This window comes from Nylanderia fulva, unplaced genomic scaffold, assembly GCF_048542155.1.
Source record: "Nylanderia fulva isolate GAGA-0341 unplaced genomic scaffold, ASM4854215v1 Scaffold26, whole genome shotgun sequence".
NCBI lineage: Eukaryota > Metazoa > Arthropoda > Insecta > Hymenoptera > Formicidae > Nylanderia > Nylanderia fulva.
The window spans coordinates 2,637,351-2,661,369 of NW_028190325.1; the positions used below are offsets into that span (position 1 = coordinate 2,637,351).

General features: G+C 38.0%; 2 protein-coding genes and 1 long non-coding RNA gene across 4 annotated transcripts; all 3 read right to left on the reverse strand.

Annotated features, from left to right (window-relative positions):
* Nucleotides 1-716: 716 nt before the first annotated feature.
* LOC114942742 (uncharacterized) lies at nucleotides 717-2,360 on the reverse strand. Its single transcript, XR_014924891.1, has 3 exons — nucleotides 2,067-2,360; nucleotides 1,392-1,914; nucleotides 717-1,269 (listed from the first exon to the last, which is right to left on the reverse strand). It is a non-coding gene; the product is annotated as an uncharacterized LOC114942742 (long non-coding RNA).
* A 709-nt stretch (nucleotides 2,361-3,069) lies between these two features.
* On the reverse strand, nucleotides 3,070-6,319 carry GlyRS (glycine--tRNA ligase). The gene is made up of 4 exons (XM_029318145.1): nucleotides 5,947-6,319; nucleotides 3,979-5,662; nucleotides 3,514-3,701; nucleotides 3,070-3,313 (listed from the first exon to the last, which is right to left on the reverse strand). Exons 1-4 carry the CDS (start codon nucleotides 6,190-6,192, stop codon nucleotides 3,203-3,205), a joined length of 2,229 nt encoding a protein of 742 aa, XP_029173978.1. The 5' UTR covers nucleotides 6,193-6,319; the 3' UTR covers nucleotides 3,070-3,202.
* A 625-nt stretch (nucleotides 6,320-6,944) lies between these two features.
* On the reverse strand, nucleotides 6,945-23,561 carry LOC114942755 (uncharacterized). 2 transcript variants are annotated; one of them, XM_029318193.2, is made up of 8 exons: nucleotides 23,043-23,561; nucleotides 22,723-22,919; nucleotides 21,503-22,054; nucleotides 15,483-21,049; nucleotides 14,519-15,377; nucleotides 14,062-14,439; nucleotides 12,239-13,978; nucleotides 6,945-11,925 (listed from the first exon to the last, which is right to left on the reverse strand). In XM_029318193.2, the coding sequence occupies exons 3-8, from the start codon at nucleotides 21,897-21,899 to the stop codon at nucleotides 11,678-11,680; spliced, it is 9,189 nt and encodes a 3,062-aa protein (XP_029174026.2). In that variant the 5' UTR covers nucleotides 21,900-22,054; nucleotides 22,723-22,919; nucleotides 23,043-23,561; the 3' UTR covers nucleotides 6,945-11,677. The 2 variants fall into 2 exon arrangements, with proteins under 2 accessions (XP_029174026.2, XP_085339795.1); XM_085483669.1 differs by having other exon boundaries at nucleotides 12,242-13,978; nucleotides 22,723-23,561.
* Between the last annotated feature and the right edge of the window lie 458 nt (nucleotides 23,562-24,019).

Genomic DNA, 24,019 nt, shown 5'->3' on the forward strand with positions numbered 1-24,019 from the left:
AAGACAATTGAATAATATTCTGGCACACAATCATATATAATATACATCAAAAACATTTGTATAAATTTTATCAATTCATAAATTAAAGCGAGGATATCCATGTAATATATAAAGCGTGATCATGCAAGCTAAATACAGTTAAGACAATTGAATAATCATCTGAAACATAATCATATATTATATATACATAAAAACATTTGTATAAATTGTGTTAATTTAGGAATTAAATAAAACAATTTTCAAATTCACTTTTTGTGAATTATAAAATATTTAATTTGTAATTATTTTTTAACATTTATTTCATAAAATATAATATAGAAATATTTGTAATACTTGTAATTGTGTAATGCTTGTGTAGTAATATTTGTAATTTTATTTCACTGATGCTAACTAGATTGATTTATTTCAATTTTTTAATATCCAATATTTTTTCCATTCACAAAATTATATGCACAAAAATATTTCTCACGCATAATCTATTTGATAATATCTAAAAATTTCATTCGCAATATATATAATTCCACCGTAAATCACAATCGTTTATTTTTTAATCTAAATTTTTATATCAATTTTTTTATTAACAATTTTGTACACACATTTATAATACTGTATTCATATTAAATGTGAACGTGGATTGTTTGCATACATTGATTAAATCTGCTTTATGGAATGAAATAAATCATATGTTTATTTCAAATAATAATGTAATTATATCGTTTTTAATCAACTATATAATATGTATTTTACTCTAAACAGATTAATTAGCAGTTAAAGAATTTTAATAAAACTCTCAATGTGTATTATATATATATATATATATATATATATATATGTGTGTGTGTGTGTGTGTGTGTGTGTGTGTGTGTGTGTGTGTGTGTGTGTGTGTGTGTGTGTGTGTGTGTGTGTGTATTAATTAAATTGTCATTCTAGAATTTTCTAATATACTTTCAGATTTCTTTAGGAGGAAATACTCCGCAACATGGATTTTAATTGCCTTTTATACAATGCATTTGTTGTAGCATTTGATAACGCTTATCAACACATCAAATATTATTTTAATATAAATAACCATAGATTTATTTCATATTGCAACCCGAAACAATATGATTATTCAATTGTTTTAATAATATATGCTGTTATATTCCACTTACTCTTTACCTAACGACGATTATATAAGTAAGCAATTCTCATCCGTAGAATTCGCAGACAATCTGGTTATTTCTCCATCGATGCGTTTCCATTAGTGATATGTAACACGTTGTAAATTCCCTGTAATAAATGTTCGATTAGTCAATTGTGATACTTATTCTAGCAGACAGAGAAAGAGAGAGAGAGAGGGAGGAAAAGAGAGAGAGAGAGAGAGAGAGAGAGAGAGAGAGAGATCAAATTACCATATAAATTTTTCAAATGCAACACGTCTAGCACACTTCTTATCTAAATATAAAGCCGTAATTAATTGAACACAACGCGAACGCTAATTGATTCCAGTGTTATTCAATTAATTATCTTCTATTATTATATTTGTATATTCTCGAATTAACGACACTCGTCCACGAACTCGTATACGTAAAATAACTATCCACGCGTAAACGACACGACGACGACTCGAAAAATATTGATTAACTTCCATTCGCGATACATAATCACATCACAATTTCGCCGTGATAATTACTCGATTACGTTTTTAGACCGAATTTCCGTGAAGATTTTCTCCGAATGATCTTTCGCGCGCGAGGTGACTATTGCCGCTCATGGTTACCAACATGAAGCCGTGATTTTTGGCGCGTAATGCGTGCCTATCGTTCATGCTCACCAACATGAAGTCGCGATATTTGGCGCGCAACGCGTCTATCGATTATTGCCAATATATATATCGATATCGAACATAACCTTCTTGATCGATACTCTCGTTTTCTGAAACAAATATCGATAACTTCACACAAAATAAAAAAAATCATATATATTTATTTCGAGAGAACAGAATTAAATTGTTTAGATATAAATATACATAATAATAATCATAGATCTCAATTAGCATTATTATTTCTTATCATTTCTCAACTTACTTCAATATTTTTACGACGCGCGCCCGTCCACAAACTCGCGTATATAATTACTCTCAGCGTATAAATTATCGACGCGATGTCCGAAAAATATTGATTGATTTCCACTCGCGATACATAACACATCATAATTTCACCGAAATAATTATTTGATTACCTTTTTAGAACCAAATTTTCATAGATTTCTATACGCTTTTCCCGAACAATTTCTCGCGCACGACCACTACTATGTCGTTATTGCCACTCATGATTACCAACCGTGAAACTGTGATTTATCAAATGTGATGTACGACAAATCGATTCCCGCGCTTTTTAAATATTACAAATATATAACTTTACGAAATAAAAGGTATCATATATTTATTTCAAGAGAACATAACTATATGTATATGATATAGTATTTTTAATATATTACTTTTTTAAAAGATTAATTTATATATTTAATTTACATACACACAAATGTTTATTTTTGCATAATGATAAAATAAATTTATAATTTAAATAAATAATTAAAAAAAAATAAAATGTAATCCCATAATTTTAAAATATATTATTTGATTTTAAAAGAAATTATCATTTAAAAATATTAAAGTAGATTATAGCAAATGCTTATTTTGTTTATCTTACATGACGTAAGTCTTTTTATATTCATTAATAGATTCTTAACATTTAACAATACAATATTAGACATTAGCAATAAAATACTAGGTATTATATTGGAATATTAACAAAATAGAGGTACAGATCTTTATTTTTCATATGATATTCATAAAAACTTTTAGATTAATAAATGCTTTCGACAAATGACTTGATTGTCACACTAATCACTTAGCAAATTAGAAAATTAACAGTGATCTATATGTAAATTATTAATATCAAATATTAACTATGGATTTTCAAAATTTTCATTTTCTTTTGGCTAAGTATGTGAGTACATATATAAATGTATAAACTCTATATGCATTAAAAAATTATTTAATTAATAAAAAATCACTGGAACGCTAAATCTTTCAAAAATTAGCAGTATATTTACTGATAAGCATCTCAAAATGCTGAATGTATCAAATATTTTCATATATTTGCGATGTCTATATAAACTTTTATATAATATAAATAAATTATTATGAATCCTATGTTCTTTATGATTCTGTTGATTCTTGTTGTTCAAACTTGGGATATTTTGCTTCCACTTCTGTCCAAGTAGTCCTTCCATAAGAAAGATCTCTCACAACACCAGGCAACTCATCTAACTACAATTAAACATGTTAAGAATAGTAATTAAAAAATAAAATTTATATTATATAATATTTGTTTTATTTATGATTTTATAATACCAGCTATTATTAAATTATTCTTTTTTGCAAATCTTCTTTGCATATTTAAAATTTACACATTCTGCAATACAAGTTTCATATATAAATGTATAATTATAACAGATAAATATACATACGTATATCCGAACTTGTCCCATGCTGTCTCTGTCTCTGAGTGTTGCACTGTGCGGTATCTTTAAGGTGTCAAAATCAATAGTAATGCCAAATGGTATCGCTATTTCATCAGTACGAGCATATCTACGTCCTATGCTACCAGAAGAATCATCCACTTTGTGCGAGACATCTACTTTTGTAAGATCTTGCGCTGTAAAACATTATTGATATAATCATTTTTATTAGATACATAGTATTTAGATAGATAATTATTAAATCATTTGTCTACACTTTCAAAAATGAAATCATTATTGATATAATTATCTTTATAGGTACATAGTATTTAAATAGATAGTTATTACATCTTTTATCTGTACTTTCAGAAATGAGAAATCAGAGATAAAATCAAAGATAAAGCAAAGAAATATAACACTTACTAATATCAGAATAAGTATAATAGTAAATAATTAGATTTGTGTTTCACTTACATAATTTTTTTACGAACGGCACGAATTCGTCATTACCACTGAGTGGCAATACCGAACACTTCAATGGTGCTACTACCGGTGGCAGAGTAAAATACGTCCTCTTTTCATCACCTTCTCTTGCTTTGAAGTTATGCTCAAACAAGGTGTACATGATGCGACCAATACCAAAAGAAGGCTCGATCACCGAGGGTATAATCTCTTCTACATGAACCGTCTTTTGATAACGCTTTACTTCTATCATGTCTGCGATAATCCGTACGACAGTATTATTAGACAGTGTCAACTCGTTTTCTGCATTTTCTTTGAGAGCTCTTTCCAAGGCCACGATCTCGTTTTCACTTAATGCTGCTAACGCGTCCTGAACAGCTTTACTGTCCTTCTTGAAAGTTTTACCGATCAGTACCTTGTTTGGTACGATCTCACAAACGTCCACCGTTTTGGGAGCAGGCAATTTCTTCTCCGCTACCAGTTTCACACCGGTAGCCTTAGTGTGTTGTGTTAAATCGTAAGCAGATCGATCGGCACATCCTACACACTCTATCCATCCGTATGAAGTTAGACATTCAGCGTCCCAGCAGTCACAAGCGTAATGTGCCATTTCATTGCTCATATGCTGACGGAATCGTAAGCGATTCGGGTCGACGCCGACCTTCAACAGGAATTGATAAATCCTAGCTATAAAGTAACCTAGGGTTTCATTAGCTATTAAACCAGATGAGACAGCCTCGCCTATAGTGACGTGTTGCGCGCTCTTGCCATCCATCTGATTGCAAGCCGAGTACAACAGCATGCTTATATCCTTGACTGTCTCGAACTTGGGATGACTTTTATCATTCGGGTCACAAAAGTGCTCGATCTCCGCCATAGTGAATTCTCGAACGCGTATGAGACCAGATCGCGGTGAAATCTCGTTCCTGAAAGCATTGCCGATCTGCGCTGCAGCGAATGGTAATCGCTCTTGATTGAATGCCAGCAATCTCTTGAAATTCACAAAGATACCTTGAGCCGTTTCCGGTCTCAAGAAACCTTTAACGAGTCCAGTCGGTCCGATTTGAGTACCAAACATCAGATTGAATTCTATTGGTTCTGTTAAGTCGTTACCAGATATTGGTGATTTTATATTATATTTTAATAGAATAGCAGCCATTTCATCCTTTGTCATGCCATCGAGTTTAATAATGATATCTCTACATTCCTCACGTGTCTTCTCATCCGTTTTCTTATCGCAAATTACCTTCTCCAGATTCGCCTTGATCAAGTGATCCAATCGAAAGCACTCACCAGTTTTTACGTCCTTTACCATTAGATCGGCAAACCGTTCTACATGGCCAGATGCCTTCAGCACTGATTCAGGTGTCAGAATGGAACAATCAACCTCCAGCATCTGCTCCTCCAACACAAAGAAATTTCTCCAAGCATTTATCAAATTTGTTTTCAGCGAGCAACCCATAGGTCCAAAATCATACTGACCAGTGATACCTCCATAAATAGCAAAAGATTGATCTAAGTAAAATCTACGTTTTAAAAGATCCTCCATCCTTGCCCTATCAAATGCAATATTGTTGGAAGCTAGAGACAGTTCCTTATCTTCTAGTATCTTTTTGCGCAACTTTAATTCTGCCACAGCTTTTTTGACATCCAATTCTGGAGCGCCATCAGATTTCAACTTCCGTACATAATCACCCTGCAAAGAACAATATCTCATAAAAGATAAATTGATACAAAAGATAAGTTAATACAAGTTACCTAAACAACATGGCATTAAAGTGATGCAAATTGATATAATACAGTAAAGACATACAGCACACGTTTATGATAATTTTTAAAAAATATATATTTGTTATCCATTCACAAAATCTGTCAACATTCAAAGCATTAATTCTGCTAAAAATATCGCTAAAAAATTGACAATACCAACAAGATTCTCTCAAGATTTCAATTTCTACTTTGCATCCATATGGCACTCACTTGTTCCTTGACGCTCGCGCGAAGTGGCGCCAGGGCTTCCTCGATTTTAGGATCCGTCATATCGAGCACGAGGGCGACTTTTAGCTTTCTGTTTGCCTTTTTGGTGCCCCACCGGCTGAAATCGAATACGCTGGCGGTGGTAACGACGTTTCTGACAGGTGGTCTAATAAGTGAAAGGTTGCTTGACACGTGGTACTTCCCTATTCTACACACGATATAGTGCAAACCGCGCTTTAGAAGCTGCATTCGCCGCAAAAATGAATGCGCCGTGCACTTTCACGCATTCGCCATGCGATTTCACAATTAGGTTGTGAGGTTATTCACGGTACTTTTTGCACTAGGTATAAGGCACATGTACCTGAGGTTAGAATTCGATCCGGTGCGAGATATTTAAATCGATATAATTTAAATCGATATAATTTAAATCGATATAAATTAAATTGATATAATTTAAATCGATAAAATTTAATTTTTGATCTATGATTAGAGGAAAATAAACTTTACAAGTTATTGTCGATTTTATTAATTACCTATTTTATCTATTAAATATGAGTTTTATTTTGTTTAATTACTTATATTCTTTTCGTCAAGTTTTCACGAATAAATATAATATATACAAAATTATTGACATGCCATTTATATAGCTACTATATGTATTATATATATATATTTTTTTTCTTTCACATAAATGTTAATAAAATATAATTTTTTCTGAGATTTGTATTTTTTAAAATACCTATTATTTGTTCTTACAATAGTAATTTTTTAAGAAGTTATTAATCATTATAATTAAATATTGCAATAAAATCCATTGTATAAATTGATACCATGTACATATATAAGTTAAACTTGATCGCTTATTTACGAAAGATTATATATATCTTTAAAAAACGGCATGTACTTTAAAACAGAATACAATAAAATATATATGAATAAAAATTATGTACAACACAATGATAAATCTAAAATTATTCATTGCAACAGAAAACAAGCTCGTCTAATATCGAATGCTTTTATTTCATTAATTAATTATTTCATTTTATCTATGTCATATACACCATAGCGCGATTTTATAGAAAATGTACAATTAGAAAACGTAAAGCTTGTGAAAAAAAGAAATAGAGATTGCGACACGAGCGTTATTTTATACCTCTTTGCTGGCAAATTTATTATAACTTTTCGATAAACCCAGCTCTTGTGTGTAACATGTATTTAGTCATCCTATATCGTGTGTACACAGACAAAAATTATGTGTATCGCGAAAATCTTATCACGTCGATACAGAGAATTTCGGACTGAAAGAGAGATCTCTTTCGTACTAAGATGAATCTGTTTACTTATAATTCCATAATAAGTCGACACATAATCATCTCTCTTACGCATTTACTAAGCATTTACATGTACATTGCAGCGCGTATTCTAGCCGTACGCTAAAAGCAGCTGCCTCTGATGCTCTATGATTATCATCATTACAATTGAATCTTATATATGTAATCATAAATCTATTAAGCTTCACAAAATTTTCAATATTCTTTGATATATCGAGAATTTTTCCAATGCCTTTACGAATCTTACATTTTAATTTCAAAATTCTTTTTATATCCTCTCTTTTTCTACAATTTTTGAAACTTTTTATGTGAGCATAATAAAGAATTGTGAAATCCTTATTTAATTACATATATTGAACAATTTTATATACGTCATTTTATCAAGATTTATCAGACAAGAATAGCTTTTTCTGAATAAAGTTAGACGGCCACGTTTAGCGTTAAATGTGCGGCGAAAATACGAGCCTATGAGCTAATTCCTGTTTTTGGTCACAGATGCAAAGATGAATGTTGTAAAAAACAAATTATACGTAGGCTCTCATTCTTCTCTTTCTCTCGCTTTTTACATAACAATAGTATGATTAAAACCATTTCTCTTTTTTACCGGTGTAAACAATTTATTTTACATAAAAGCAATACTCTGACATCGAAAAAAGCGATAATAATGGCTAATGTATAATAATAAATAAAATATGAAATGTAAATGATGGATATTTACAGATATGCAAATGGCAAAAAGAAATCTATAACAGAGAAGAAATATAATTGCTCTTCTGTAAATATATGAGTCGCTTATTCTGAGAGCGATGCAAGTCAATCTCGAATATCTCACTAAAATGCACATGTCGCTTCTACGTATTCACATCTTAATTACAAATTCATTAGCCCATATACTCGCCTTTATTATCGTATCCTTCTTCATTATCGTATTTATCATTTATCATTAGACGTTATGAAAATATCAAGTCACATATTGACTCGTATATATTCACAACCATTCATATATTCCACAAAATATGAAATATATGTATATATTTCACATTCAACACTAAGTAAAACGCTAAGTATAATGAATACGATTCTTACCACGATATAACATCAAATGCAATTATCGTAAAGTGTACGAATAAAACGCGAAATTGGGCCACCGCATTTAGCGCTAAATGTAGTCATATAATTCTCAGCCTACAGGTAACATCGAATGTATGTAACATCACATTTTTTTATGTTACATAAAACAAAACTCAACAGTCACATTTGGTCGCTAAATGCGGGATGTGAATGTTGTCGCTTCGTAATTGAACTTGGCAACGCTTTCAGAACGGACGGCTCTTTACGCGCGCGTTTTATACGACGGGCTCCTTGTCGAAAGATTGCACAGCTTACTTGCGCTAAACGTAACACCTGTACACTTAGAACCTACGAAACGCGTGTGGCCGCAAAGCGTCTCAAGTAAACGCCGAGAACGCCGAGGTCTCTTCGCAAACAGACGACACCGAGACCCGCCACGGAGACACAATATACTAATTAATATATCCAGCATGAACGCTTATCTCGCTAGAATAATTCATCTATAATCAGAGGTATTCAACCTAAAGTACTCTCGGAAGAGCGTTAAAGCAATTCTCTTATATTCTAAGAGAAAATCTTAAGAGCTTTAACAAATAGGCACAAATATGTAAACAAAAATATATATATATATATATCTGCAAAGTTTATATGAAGAATTGGCTTCGCACAAAATATAGGGGAACATTATATATAAGTGATTTCAAAATAAAAATATAAAGTATTACGTTATGTATATATATATATATATATATATATATATATATATATATATATATATATATGTGTATATATATATATATATATATATATATATACATACATATATATATATATATATATATATATATAGAGGAAGATACAAAAATATTTTACAAAAAAATCTCTTACAAATGAAGAAATATGCATGTTATATTGGCAAATACAAAATTCTCTAAAAAACATATCTGTAAAAAGCACAAAGATCTGAAAGAGATGCTTTCAGGATTACGCTGAAGAAAGGATTGAATACCACTGGTCCATATAATGTATTACAGGGAGCACCATGATAGACTCGTGCGCGCCTCTGTGTCCCACTTGGAAAAATGGATTAGCCATCTCGTGCAATCCCGGATTGACTTATACTAAACGTAAATGCAACAATTTCGATCAATCGCGAAAACGGGTCGAGATTCCGGACCTGCTCGCGAGATTCTCGCAAAATCAAGGTCGGCGACTATGATTCCAGACAAGAGTGTACAGTGCGCGAATTCGCCACGAGATTATAATAAAATATCACAGTTCCGAGTCTCTGAAGAGTCGCTCCTGAAAATCATGGCTCTCCCTACGTTTATACTACGTGTCCAAGATAGTGTGAATTCTTTTTTTTAATCGTAAGAGACATCCTAGTTAACAACAATCCTACGCTCTATTGTAAGATTATCTATTTCGGAAACCGTAACGATTAATAGTATAATATGTAATCCATATACAACTCGCTAGGTATGCTGTAGACTGTATTTACTGATTGCTAAATGTTTCAGGTGAATACTGTATGTACTTATGTTACGCATGTAAATATATGTAAATGGAAAAAGATACGAGATGACATGTAGACGCGGCGTTAACGCATACCACGAAGAATAGCATTGATTTCGGCGCTCGAGAAAAAAAGAGACGATAATACGCTTTCTAAAAATCAGATTTACGGAAGAGTAATGCATAATGCAAACTAAAATAATCCCTTGCGATTCATGGCTCTCACCCTGAACTTGTCTCTTTGAAGTAAAACTATCATTCAAATCAGAATTTCAGACAAATATCAAAAAATTTCTTTGAACCTTCTGATTCAAATAATAATTCCACTTTAAAAAATGCAAAAATATGCATTTAAAAATAAAAAAAATATCGCAAACATCAAAAAAATGTTTTGTAATTACAATTATGGTTCAAATAGGTTCTAAATTAAACATGTATATACATGTTATATACAAATAAAATTTTTAGCTACATCATTTGAGAGTAAAATGACTGATTCACTAAGAATTGCAACAGTCAAATATATCGCTATAATATATAAAGTACATCATGTGGCAGAATAGAAAAAAGCATTTCGTTGGACAAATACATTCCAATACATTCCATACATATGAATATTTCAACAAACAACTTGCATTTTATAATATAATTTTAAATGATTCATATAGCTTGCAAATCCATTACTCTTGCCGTACCATTTGAGGGGGATCAGTCGATTAATTTCAAAATCATCAAGAATTTGTCATGGAAGTGTATTTTTTTGTATCTCACTCTTAAAAATTAAGAGTCTCAGGTAACAAGCTAAAAATCACCTGAAAAAAAAACTAAATTTACAAATTTACAAAAACTAAAATTAATTCCTTAATGTATTACTCTTAATGTAAAACATCATTGTTGATTAATATCAATCGATAATCGAGTCTTTAAAAAAAAAAAAAAAAAAAAAAATTTAATCTCAAATCTTTGCTTAACCACTTGGCATTTCTAACTCATAAAGTTCAGTTTTATGTAAATAGACACATGTCATCAATCAATCACGAGAATTTTGTTCCATTGGAAATGACTCTCTCCCCCTCTTAATTATAAGAATTATATAAAAATGAGTTAAATGGCTGAATGTAACATTACATTCATAACATTGTGAAGCTGAATGATAGTATGCAATACTTTTCTTCACATACGCTTTACTCCTTCAATCTTCCCAAAGTTATATGTCATCAATAAACTAATCAATTCCAATGTTAAGAAGCTATTGACGAAAGGCTAATTCGGCAAATGACATCATGCAAGTACAAAAAGTAGAAAAAGTTGCGAGAAACGCAATTAATCGCGATTATAGCGTGAAACATATTGCAATCTAAGTCGCATAATCTAAGCATTCGTAAAAAATCTTACTTGACATCGCTCTTATGAGATTGGAGAATTAAATAAAGAAGGAATTTATACCGCTAGATGTACATTTTTTTCTCAGTGAAGTTAACTAGTGAACAAAGAACGCATCGCAAAAACGGCCATCGACAGCCAAGTTAAAATATTATGAACAGTTCAACAGATTGCACGGTTCAATGTTAATTAGGGCTATTTACGCTCGCCCTCCTTAATCACCTTATATATATATCAATTATATATCGCAAAGTACTCGAGTAATCTCGACAATTCAAACATCTCTTCTTAATATCTCAATATTTGTGACTAAATATTTACATCGATGCGTTTTACAGCTTCAGTCTATTAAGCTTCGGAGCCGCGGGCTTTGCGATAACTTTTTCGTTCTTCATTATCTTTAACCTAGGATTACTCTTAAACGCGTTGCTTCCTTACTGAGCGGGTGGTTGAGGCTCGCTCGACATATTGGGGTTCGGATACGGCAGAAAAGAGTAGTTGGGATAGGGCGGCGGAGGATGCGGAAACGGCGAGTAATAATTAGGTGGATGCGAAGAGGGAGGAGCGTATCCTCTGTGCATGTAAGGATCCGTTGGAGGTGGCGGACCATGAAACGCCGAGTACATACGAGCATAATCCGTGTTGTAACTTGGTCCACCGTATGTTGGATAACCGGGTGCTCCTGCGGATTAATTTTGCCATTAGTATTTTTGCTAAATACATAGAGGAAGAGACATACATTTCTATAGGTCTCTTCTTTTCAACTGCCTACATTAGTTCAAAGTTTAGCTTTTTTTATTCCACATTGAAAGGAAAAATATAAACTCTGAACTAGTGCCAGTTCAACTGAAAAGAACAGATCTTTTCTGGAATACAAAATTCACAGACGCACAAAAAGATGTTAACAAATATAATTTTACATTAGATGTAGGCAGAGACAAAAATGGTAAAACCTTATTTTTGTCTTATTTTACTTAAGAATTTAGGATTCTCACCACCTGGAGGATACGCTGCGGATGAGCCAGGCGCCGGTGGATAATGCTGCGAGTATGGATCATACGGGCCTGGTGGATACGGCCCCGGGTATCGCGTGCTAGTGGGATGGCTAAATGCGGTAGGTATATGCGCAGTCTCGTCTCTAGTCGAGGAGGCCACCGTCGTAGTCACAGCTGCAGTGTCCGTACCCTTAGACTCCGTCGCGGAGTTGCTCGTTAACGTTTTGGCAGTAATGCTCGGTACTTGTGAAGAGTAAGCGGTAGGCACGTTCATCACGTTTCTTTCATCCGTAGGCTTTCCTAAATCCGGCTGAGGTTTCGTCGTGTCTATTGGCAGTCTGCTGCTGGGAGGATTGGCCGTGTGCGGTGGAACGCTGGGAAAGTAAGTGCCGTAAGGATTGGATAGCGAGCGGGATCGTGGATCGCTGTAGTCGTAGTATCTCGGATACTGCGCGTAAGGATACCCTTGGGGTACATTCGGCGTTGTTGGATCTCCCTGTATCACATTATCTCGCATACTCGGAGTCGGTTCGACGCTCTTTGGAGAGGTAATGTTAGTACTCGTGCACACTGAGACAGTCGATGGCGTGACGACGGATGAATCAGCGCTGTTTTTATGCGTTTCTGGACCTCTTACAGGTACAGATAGTACCGGCATCGACGGCATCGGCATGGTCGATGGTATCGGCATGCTCGATGGTATCGGCATACTCGACGGCATGCTCGATGATATGCTAGATGGCATGCTCGACGGCATACTCGACGGCAAATTTGTTGACATATTCGACGGCATACTCGACGGCAGGCTCGACGACATGCTCGACATGTTCGACGACATGTTCGACGGTATACTTGACGGTATACTTGACGGTATACTTGATGGTATCGATGGCATGCTTGATGTTACTGGGATATTCGGCAATACTGGCATTGTTGATGGTGCTGATACAGCTGATGATACTGGTAACGGTGCTAACAAAGATGGTGGTATCGATCCAGAAGTGGTCACATGGGTTTGTGTCGCTACCTGCGGCGTTACTTGCGACGATTCTTCAATGATGATATCATCGTTAGTAGCATCTCGTTTCTCTGTCTGGCTATGAAAAGGCCGACTATAATTTGTTAATGTATCTGACTTGGAAGCTTCCTTCTCCGGTGGGGAACATTGTTTGTCGACGGTCAATGGTAGTTCCGGTTCGGGCTGATCATGTTGCGTTTGCACGCTTTGCGCTAATGAGACGGTGTCGGGTGTGTAAACCTGAGTGCCTTCTTCGGAAGATTTCGGTAAAGACGTGTCCGTATCCGAATTGGTATTACGAGTATGATTAGATGGACTGTACTCGGTGTTTGAGCTCACTTCGGCTACTACATCCTCCAATCTAACTTCCTCGACTCGTTGTTCGGTTCTCAGTTGACCATCGGACGAATTAGAATTATCTCCGAGTGTGGAATGATCCACCGGTTCTTGTTTCACTTTCGGTAACCTCGACAAAGAGACCTGGTTAGTCAGATTTACTTGACTCAAATACGGTTTGGCAGCCGCTGTAGCGACTGGTTTCGGTCTCTTAGAAGTTTCTTTATCGCCAAATGGCTTATAACCTGGACCCGGTGATGGTTTAGTGGGAAGTCGACTAGCCTGATTACTCGAAGAGGATTTGGGTATTATGGAAATAGCAGAATTATTTCGTAAGGGAAAGCCAACTTCAGATTTAGAATTCCTCTGTATCATCGAGGAAACACCTGCAAAATGCCGAATTTTCAAATGATACAATACTTTAAAATATAACACGATAACCAGGATTAATCATTATACATTAACTCACCTTTCTTCGGCTCTTCATCCCGTTTTTGCTGATTCAATTTAAGCGCAGTACGAATCGCTATAATTTTGCCGGATTCGAGTTGCATATAAATGCCCTTTGGACTCTTTAAAACCATAACCCGTTGTCCTGCTTTCAAAACGATGCTTCCTTTATCCGGAGAATTGGTCGGAATGACCACATCCAAAGGTAGCGTCATCTCTTGCGCGCTCATCCCTTGCCTTTGCCACACCTCTGCCGGAATCCATCTACTACCAGTTACATTTCGCGGACCTAATCCTTCAGCTCCTCGTTGTTGCATTGGTCTGACGGAAGCAACAGGTTTTGGCGTAGGTCCTCCTCCATCACCGCCGCGAATCGCCCTAATTTGTAAACCACCTGCTGCAATAGTCGCAATATATACAATTAGCTTTTTATTTATAATAAAATTTCTATATATGTGTATAAATATAAATTATACCTCGCGTAGCTGTATTTCCTGGAACATAATTATAACTCGGCCTTGAATTAGCTGCCATCTTCTCAAGCTCATAACCGCGACGAGCTAATCGCTTCTCAGCCTGACTAAGTTTCTTATCTTTCCGATCGACGAGCAAACTCTCGTGATGAAATGGTTGCTTCGTTAACAATGAGGAATGGCGTTCTAATACACAATGCATAACTTGGTCCGTGTAACTGTCCTTGGTCTGCGAGAAATCTTGTACTTGGCTGTCCTCTTCCCAATCCCATGACAATGTCGTCGCCTCTTTCAGCGAAAGATGCGCGTCAGGATTGCACTGATCGACCACCCGATCCGCCATACCTTGTTTACTAATCTGTCGGTCGTAGATCTTTCTTTCCAGACAATTATCGGTAACTAATCGATAAACAAAGCACGGCTTCTGCTGGCCGTACCTGTAGACTCTACACACAGCTTGTGTGTCGTGACACGGGTTCCAAGAAGCATCGAATACGATCGCGCGATTTGCGCCGACGAGATTAATACCCAGTGAACCTGCCCGTGTCGAAACTAGAAATAAATGAATCTTTGGATTATTGTTGAATTCGTTGATCAGTTTCTCGCGCTCTAAAGCGCTGGTGCTTCCATCTAATCTATAATAATTCACATTCTTGATCCAAGCATCAGTCTGTCCATCTGGATACTTTAAGCTATTTCGCGCTAAAAAGTCCTCTATGAGATTCAATGTAAACAACGACTGCGAGAATGCGAGCACACGATCTCCCAGTTTGATAGCTTCCTCGAGGATGCAAAAGAAGATAGTCATTTTTCCAGACGCGTCTATCAACCCAGGTATGTAGTTCTTCATCAACTCTGTCGCCTGTAACAAAATTATATATTACCACTACTATTTAGTACTTAAAAATAATTATTTTTCTTTAATTTGCATATTAAATTCAAATGAGTGAAATATATATTAACATACCCAGTCATATGGAATTCCAGGGTCTTCCTTTCCCATAGGAGAACTCTTACAATCTTTCTCCTCGTCTTTCGTAAGAATCTCGTCATCAGATTTATCCTCCTTATCCTTTTCCAGTTGATCTTCTTTTTCTCTCTCATCCTCCTTCAATAATTCATTCTGATTCAATCGAGGACTGTTCGCTGAATTAATCCCCTGTCCCGGTTGTCTGGGCGCAGGAGTCGCCGAACTCTGGCGATTTGATTCCGTCATATAATTCGGCGTGCCGCTGAAATTACTCGGATGCATCGGTTGACTTTGCACGCCGATACTGGATGTCATGTCTTTACTGTTTTTGTTGCATGGTGAAGAATGAGTACCGGACTTCTGAGAAGCAGTTTTCGCAGACTCGTCGGACCGTGAATTCATGTCCGAATTATGATTAGCATAATCGTACGATTGATTCGGATAATTTTGCGGCGGAAAGTAATTGTTCTGATAACGATTCACACCCGGATTCATCTGATCTCTGTAATACGAGTCATTGCACTGCTGATCCGACCGAAACGCTTGCGGATAATTGCGTTGCGGATAATTACAGTAGGGATCGTCCGCGTTCTTCATCTGTCCGACCGACGTCGTTGGATTCGAGCCATCCGACGAATAACTCGGCATAACGGGATTCTGCGTTTGCGATTGATTGACGGTGTAATTGTTCCCGGAATTGTTAGCAGCACCTCCAGCTGAACGATCGTTCGAAAATTCGTTCGCGGTTGGAGCGTAACCTTGCGTTTGCTGCGACACCGCAGTCACATCTGATCTGGAGTAGAGTTGATCGCTGGGACCTAGTGACGGATTGGATTGTTGTGGTTGATTCGGTGAATACTGGGTCATAGTCTGATTCTGAGCCACCTGCGTCTGTTGTGCGGTACCGTATCGATGAGCAACGGGAGTCTGCGGCATCGTACCAGGATGGTTTGACGAATAACCAGAGTGAGTCTGATTAGACTGCGGAGCCGCTGGATTCTGCTGATTCTGTGGAGGATACGGCGTTGTCTGATTGGAAGCTGTGGCTTGGGACACCATATGATGTCCATATCCTGTGTGAACCTCGTTCTGCGAATTCGACGTCGAACCCTGCTGATCCGGAGGATACCTATGCGTTTGATTCTGTGCGTTGACGTTTTGCGCAGGTTGATTGGCCGGATAATTGGACTGGTTTTGCGCCACGTTCATCTGATTCTGTGGTGCCGGAGTATAGCCGCGCATTGGACCCTGCGGCACAGATCCCTGACTCGGCTGATTCGGCTGTATGTAACCGTGAGAAGAAGCCTGGGGCATAGGAGTCGTTGATGCTTGATTGAACCCATGCTGTGGAGTCTGCGGCGGAGTTGGATTCACCTGCGTAGGATAGGCATGCGACTGACCTTGAAGAGGCATACCTTGAGGTTGCTGGCCGGTGTACGAATGAGATTGAGTTTGCAAGTTCAGATTCTGTTGATTCTGCTGGTTCGGCGAGAAACCTCGATTTTGGCCGGGTGATGTGTTCTGACCCTGTTGCGGCGGTAGCAGATAGCCAGTGGTTTGAGTTTGATTTTGAGTCGAAGATTGACCTTGTTGTGACACAGGATAACCCATCGTCGAATTCTGCAGTGGTTGCGTGTCGTTTCGCGGATATATCGGATTCGTCTGAGCCGGCGTCGGCGTGTAATTTTGATTCTGATTCGTGGCATATGACGAGTAATCTGTCATCGGCATATTCGCAGACTGATTCGGCATCTGAGTCTGAAAGGAAGGCTGATTAGGAACCTGGGAATAATTGTTAGGCCCTTGATTCAAATTCGGCGTATAATTACGCTGCTGCTCCTGATAGGGATAATTTTGCCGTGAAAACATTCCCGGTGCTTCGTAATTATTTCCTTGATTTTGATCCGATCTGAAATCAGATCCAGCCGCTGCACTGCTGTATCTTTGAGGATGATTCGTCGACTGCTCATTCGACTGCATGTAATTTTGCGACTGATTAGGATATCCTTGCGATGTATTGTAGCCAGATGTTTGAGTATACGATTGAAATGGTTGATTGCCATATCTCTGTCCTTGATTATTATAAAATTCTCCGTGATTATATTCACTGTTATTATCATTCCTATAGTATGTATTTTGATCGTTTGGACGGTAGTTTTGATAACCGTGAGGAGGATAAGATCCCTGCTGTATAGAGTTGGAATATCCTGAGTTGGAAACCAGCATCGGAAAATTAGTATAATTATTTTGCTTCGGAGTATTATGTGCGTTTTCAGCTTCCGCGTTATCGTTGCTAGATGATGAGGAAGCGTTCGGTTGTACGCTAGCCGCGGGCTTGTTCTTTATCGTCGTACCTTTCTTAGATTTCTTCGATTCGCCTTTTGATTGACGCGCTTTAGATCTCTTGCCACCCGGCGTAGACTTCTCTCCAATTGTCTCCTCTAGATCCAAATCATCCTCTTCGTTCGCTTGACGCTTGCGAAGAAAATGGTACAAAATGTCTGGATGATTCCAAATCTTGCAACATACGGCGAAAGCTTTCAACGGATTCGGCACCGCGCGCGTTTTCACCACCTGATTCATGAACGTATCGTATAGTTTACGCTGATGAGGCGTCATCCTGATGAGAAGAATGTATTCCTCCTTACGCGGTAACGACATCTGCAACACGGAATGAGATCTCCTCTGCACAAAACCCTCCAATAAAGCATGCAAAACGTGCGCGCGATACCGCATCAAGCGTATATCTTGAGGCGTGGAATCGATACATTGGCCATTCTGTATCGGTCTCTCGAACATGTTGCAAAATTCGCTCTTGGTGCCCAGATAATTCGGTCTCACATAATCCACCATACACCAATATTCCAGAAGATTATTCTGCAATGGATAACCGGTCAGGACGATCCTGCGTTTCGTACGCATCTGCTTCAATGCCATACTGATACTAGCATGCGAGTTCTTAATGCGATGACCTTCATCGCAGATTACCAAATCTGGTCCAGGATTCACAAGAGCTACGTGCATTTCGTCCAGCAGACCTTTGTTCTTATCTTCCTCTTCTACGTCTACAGTATCCTTGAAAGGTTGACCGCGCTTTCGTTTCGCCTTATTGGGCTTCTTCAAAGATAATTGTCTGTACAACTCGTAGCCTATCAGCAAAACGCCGCCGGTCGATTGCCATTCTTGGATTACCTTCGCTCTCGCCGTCATGGTTTTATGCGAATCATTCAAAATATGCAGGCGGAAGTGCCTCGGACGTACTTCCGAGCCAATGGGCGTGTTCACGCTGTACGGTGTCTTCACCTTTTCAATTGCCTCCTTCTTTTCCTCCGTCAACTCTTCTTTCGTTATCGTACTCTCTTCTTTCTTGATCGTCTCTTCCGGTTCCTTTTTCACATTCACGTTCTGAGATGGCAGCATTCCTCCTGGCAGCATGTTCTCCCTCTTTGGTTCCAGCTCATGTTGATTAGTCTGACTGCCGTAACTCGCAAAAGTGCTAGAAGGATTGTTGTAATTAGGATACATCGGCGCAGAATGATGCTCACCCATGCCTGCGTACATCGCCGGAACGTTTCGATTCTCCATATCGGGATACATAGAATTACCCTGTGATCGATTCTCCATACCGGGATACATAACGCCAATAGCTTGATGCTCCATGCCGAATTTTGGTCCCGTCATGTTCTGCCCGGGTGGCATACTATGACAATTCACTGGATCGGATTTCATTGTGTCAGGGAAATTAGAAAGCGGATTCGGATTCGCGTTGTACAACGGATTTTGCGGTATCTCGCCTTGATGATAGTTTGGTGGCATATGCGACGCGCGCGGTTCAGTCATATTCTTATTCATCATAGTAGGATCTTGCATGTAACCGCCCGAAATCATATTACGCGGCTCGTAACCATGATGAGAATTCATGTAGGGATTATCCGGCATGACATTCATCGGTTGTTGCGATGCAGCAGCGGTGTCCTGGCCAAAACGATGTGCGGATTCCGTACTGATAGGCCGCGACATATTGGACATATCACTCTGATTACCGCAACTTTCTTCTTTCATCTCGTGCTTCATATCCATTCCAGGTTCTACCTTGACATTTGCAGCCTTAGATTCCTTCTCGGCAGTAATAGCAGGATCTTCATACGGCAACCACATGTTAAATTCTGCTAGCCAGTTTTGGAGCGTGTTTATGGGCATGATACAGAGAACAGTCTTGGCAGTAGTGCATCGAAAAAAAATGTCACAAAAACTAGCGACCTGGAGGGTCTTGCCCAAGCCCATACTGTGAGCGAGGATGCAGCCAAAACCGCTACTGGTTTTATACCTCTCAATAGTCTCAATAATGTTGTCGAAGAGAAAGCGTATACCACCGATCTGATGCGGTTTGATGATGCGAGCCACTTGCGGTGCAAGGAACACGTCCGGTTCGGTTTCAGGATGGCCAACGTTTATTAATACGCGCCCGTGTTCGTCCGGAACGTTGTACCGATCGTTGGTGTGCATACCGGAGTTGGATGGATCGTCCTCGTTATCGGTCTCTTCTTCACCACTGGGATCGCTTAGGACTATACAATCGTCGTCTGAACTATCACTCGAACTTGATATCGTCACTACATCTTTGCCCTTGGCCGGCCTCTGATATTTGGGTACGCCAGGCGTCTTCCGCATTGCATGTACTTGCTTTTCACGTATCATCTCCTCAGCTTCCAAATCAGACATCTCGGAATCCGAATAATACTCTGCACTCTGATCCATCGGCTCTTTTTTAGGCACCACTGGTGATATACTCACGGATGGTGTCATCATACGAATCCTTTGCTGAAGCATATTGGGCGCACCGGAGCGATTCGGGACCCGCGAGATGGACGTTTGTGCTCCTTGGTAGCCACCTCTGCCCTTTTGCCAACGCATTCCACTGTCCACTGATCTCCTCTGAATCTGTCCCGCTTGCATTCCGGTTGCCTGAGTAGTCTGAACACCGGTACCAGAGCCAGAATTCACTTTCAGAAGCACGGTATTCGGCAAACGAACTTGGGTAGACGGTGTAGTCGACGACGCCGGAGAAGACGACTGTGAGATCATGGTAGTGCTAGCCTGATTTTGCTTTGCATGTAAAAGGCTGATAACACGTGTTTGCGCCTTGTTATTCTGCGCTCGATTGATCGCCATTTGACGTTGTACCTCGCGGATGATCCTCTGTTGCTCCTGTACTCGCCTGAGACGCTCCATTTCCTGTCTCTGAGCGGAGAGCGTAGCCTCGTCAAGTTGCGCCTCGTCCATCACTTCTCGGATGTTTCTTCGCATGTTGGCTAATTTCTTTTCCGACTTTAATTCACATTCCGACGTGCTACCCTCTGTATTACTGTCCTCTTTCTTCGCTTTTTTCTTCGCGCTGTCAGAATGATCGGAATCAGCGTGTCTCTTATTACTATCACCTTCCTCCTCTGCACTCTGTCCATCTCCTTTTTCGTTATCCAAACTCTCTTCATCGTCTGAATCCTTCGATATTGGCTTTCCTAGCAAATCGGCCTCAGACACTTCTTGGCCTTCTATGGGCGCTCCTTTTGATAATACAAGAATAAAATTATTAATATAAAGTAATATAATACAACAAAGATAATTTCAACTTTCTAATTATTTATAACTAAATAATTTTTATATTATAATTATTATAATGCACACATATAAAACTTTATTATAAAAAGTTAAAAAGCTATTATACTAAAAAAATATTATAAGATATATAATTATTTTATAATTTATAAAAAGCAATAAGAGTATATTATATTTTCGAAACTCAGTTTTAATTCATTAATTACCTTAATTATAATATAAAATTCTGAAATAAAATTAAAACAAAATTTTATTCTATTACTCTAATAATTCAATACTAATTATTATTATATTTTAATGAGATTCATTAAAACAGAATCATAAAATATTTATTATATTTTAGTTTAAATACGTTCATACTGAATACAGAACATATACTGATATGAACATTTTTCACCAACCTTCCAATGGCAAAGTGTCCAAGATGTTAACTTGTTCCTCATCATCCTCTTCTTGATGATGCTGCTGCCTGTCTGAGTCTATTCTAACACCAATCTGCGAGTCGATCGTTTCATCCAGATCCATATCGTCCCCCGAACCCTCGGAGCGTATCTCTTCTATTTCCTCGGACTGTAAAGCGTCGAGTTTTTTCTCCTGCTCTCCGTCTGTTGTTTCGCCGCTCGATTCATCCGAACTTTCGTCATTGGTCGCCTGCGGTTCCACATTCATGTTTGTACCGGTCGCAGCCTCATTCGTCATCATACTCGTTTCACTGGGCTTGGAGCCACCGCGAGGAGTCACACGTTCAATTGTGACGTCCCCGATGCGTGTCAGAAAGCTGTCCAGACTATTAGACATGGTGTGCACTGTCCGTTAAATCACAATGTATATCTTATTGATGTATATCATATCATGAAATGTCTCACACGCACTTGAAATATGATACTAATATCTATTAAGCTTAACACTTTCTATTTAACACATTACATGTCATTTAATATATTTCCTCCTACCTGTAATAAAATATAATCTTAATTATTATTTCATCAAGTGTATTAATTAGAAGATAGTTAGAAACTGCATTGTGTTAACAAAGATATCAAATAATATAATCTCTTATTGTTAGTCACAAAAAAGGTTACTATTTAAGATTATAGATACATGATATGAAACAATGCTGTGAATATTGCGTAAAAATATATATTGTAAAAGTGAAAAAGATCAAAGTTCTTAAAATAATAAAGATTGCTGTAATTCTCTTCTAAGTAATGTAAGCTTTACGCAATATAATTCAATCTTATTAATACATTCAATATAATTGAATTAAACACATAACAATAAACTAGTATGAAAACATGTAACAAATTTTGCTATATAAATCATTCTATTAGATTAATAATAAATGTTTTGACCAAATACACTTATTTGATAATACTTTTCTCAATTAAAAGCTATTGTTTATAAACATGTATACATAAAATATAAGTTTTGTAATCTATCAGATTATTTCAATGCAATACTCGATTAACACATAATATTCATTCACAGTAAGAAAATATCATATATCAATACATAACAATCGATAAATCTAAAATAAAGCACTAAAAAATTTGTAACTCTCATAGAATCTTTCTAGAATCAAATCTGCTTTGAGAGAATGTACAAAGAAATATACACTTACAACTTTTGACTCAAGAGAGTATCCTCTCGTAGCTTCCTATCAAAAACTGCTTGACCACACTGTCCATCGAACAACTGACTCAGTCCAGGGACACATCACGTGAGTCGTGCAATCTAAACATTCGGTTCCTTATACCGGATATAGATAATCAACGGTCCAGGATAAGCCACCGACAAGACGACGACGGTGATAAGTAGCTGTCAAACGTAATCGAGAAAAGGAAAAATGCTAGATAAAGGGAGTAGGCCAAAGTGTTTGTTTACGTGTTTACACGACAAGTCCCACGACGCCTCCGCCTATCCTACTCCCTAATCATTCACCTTCTCGTCTCCTCGTGGACGACGATCCTGGCGTTCCTCTTCCTCGCTCACTTTCTTCCTCAATCACACCGCTCGATCGGCGATCACGCGCGCACGAGAGACGCCATGGCCGGTCCTGGCTCTCGCGTCTAGATATCCTCGTCTCGCTCGGTGCCTCGGAAGCCGAGAGCGACGTCACGGCGCCGCCGTACCCTGGCGTCCAGCGAGCTCGGTCGCCCAGCCGGGTCGCGCTTCCATGCCAGGCCGCGCGCGAGGCAGGGAGAGGCGGAAGAAAAGGAACCTCGTTGTTTCGCGTCGCGCTGTACCGCACCTCGCCACGCCGCAGTCCCCGCCACAACTTAGGTTAACGCCGAGGATCGCCGAGGATGCGCGCACTGCTGCCGCCCCGATCCCTCACGCGAGCACCCCGCGCGAAGCGTTGACGATACCCTGTGGCATATTCCTCCTCTTCTTTTTTTTCTTTTACCCTCACGCGTTCCTGCCCGACAGCGTACTCCGCTCGGCGAACGCCATCTTGGATCTTGGCTGCACCATCGTTGTTGCACATCCGCCACGAATAAGCGCGCGAATGATGATCCGTGGGATGAATGGTCCAGGAACTGGACGAGCGAGTCTAGATGCGATATTTCGGACTCTACGTCGAGGAACGCTCGCCTCTCCGACCCGGTTGGTCGGATGTCAACATTTTTCATTTTTTTACACCTCGAGATTATTTGATTTCTTTCGAGAATTAATGAGAGATTTATTAATGCTAGACATTTTCAAATGTACGGCCTCTCGAGATCGTGATTTATGCTCATTCACCGTGTAAATCACAAGGACGCTAACAGCATGAAACTTTCTAATCTTTTCTATTGTTATATCCTCGATAGCCGCGCATTTTAAAATATTTATTCATTTATACACGTTATTTGATATACAATTTTTATATCAATATTAAAATATTCAGAGGAGTCATATAATCATTAGATTACTTG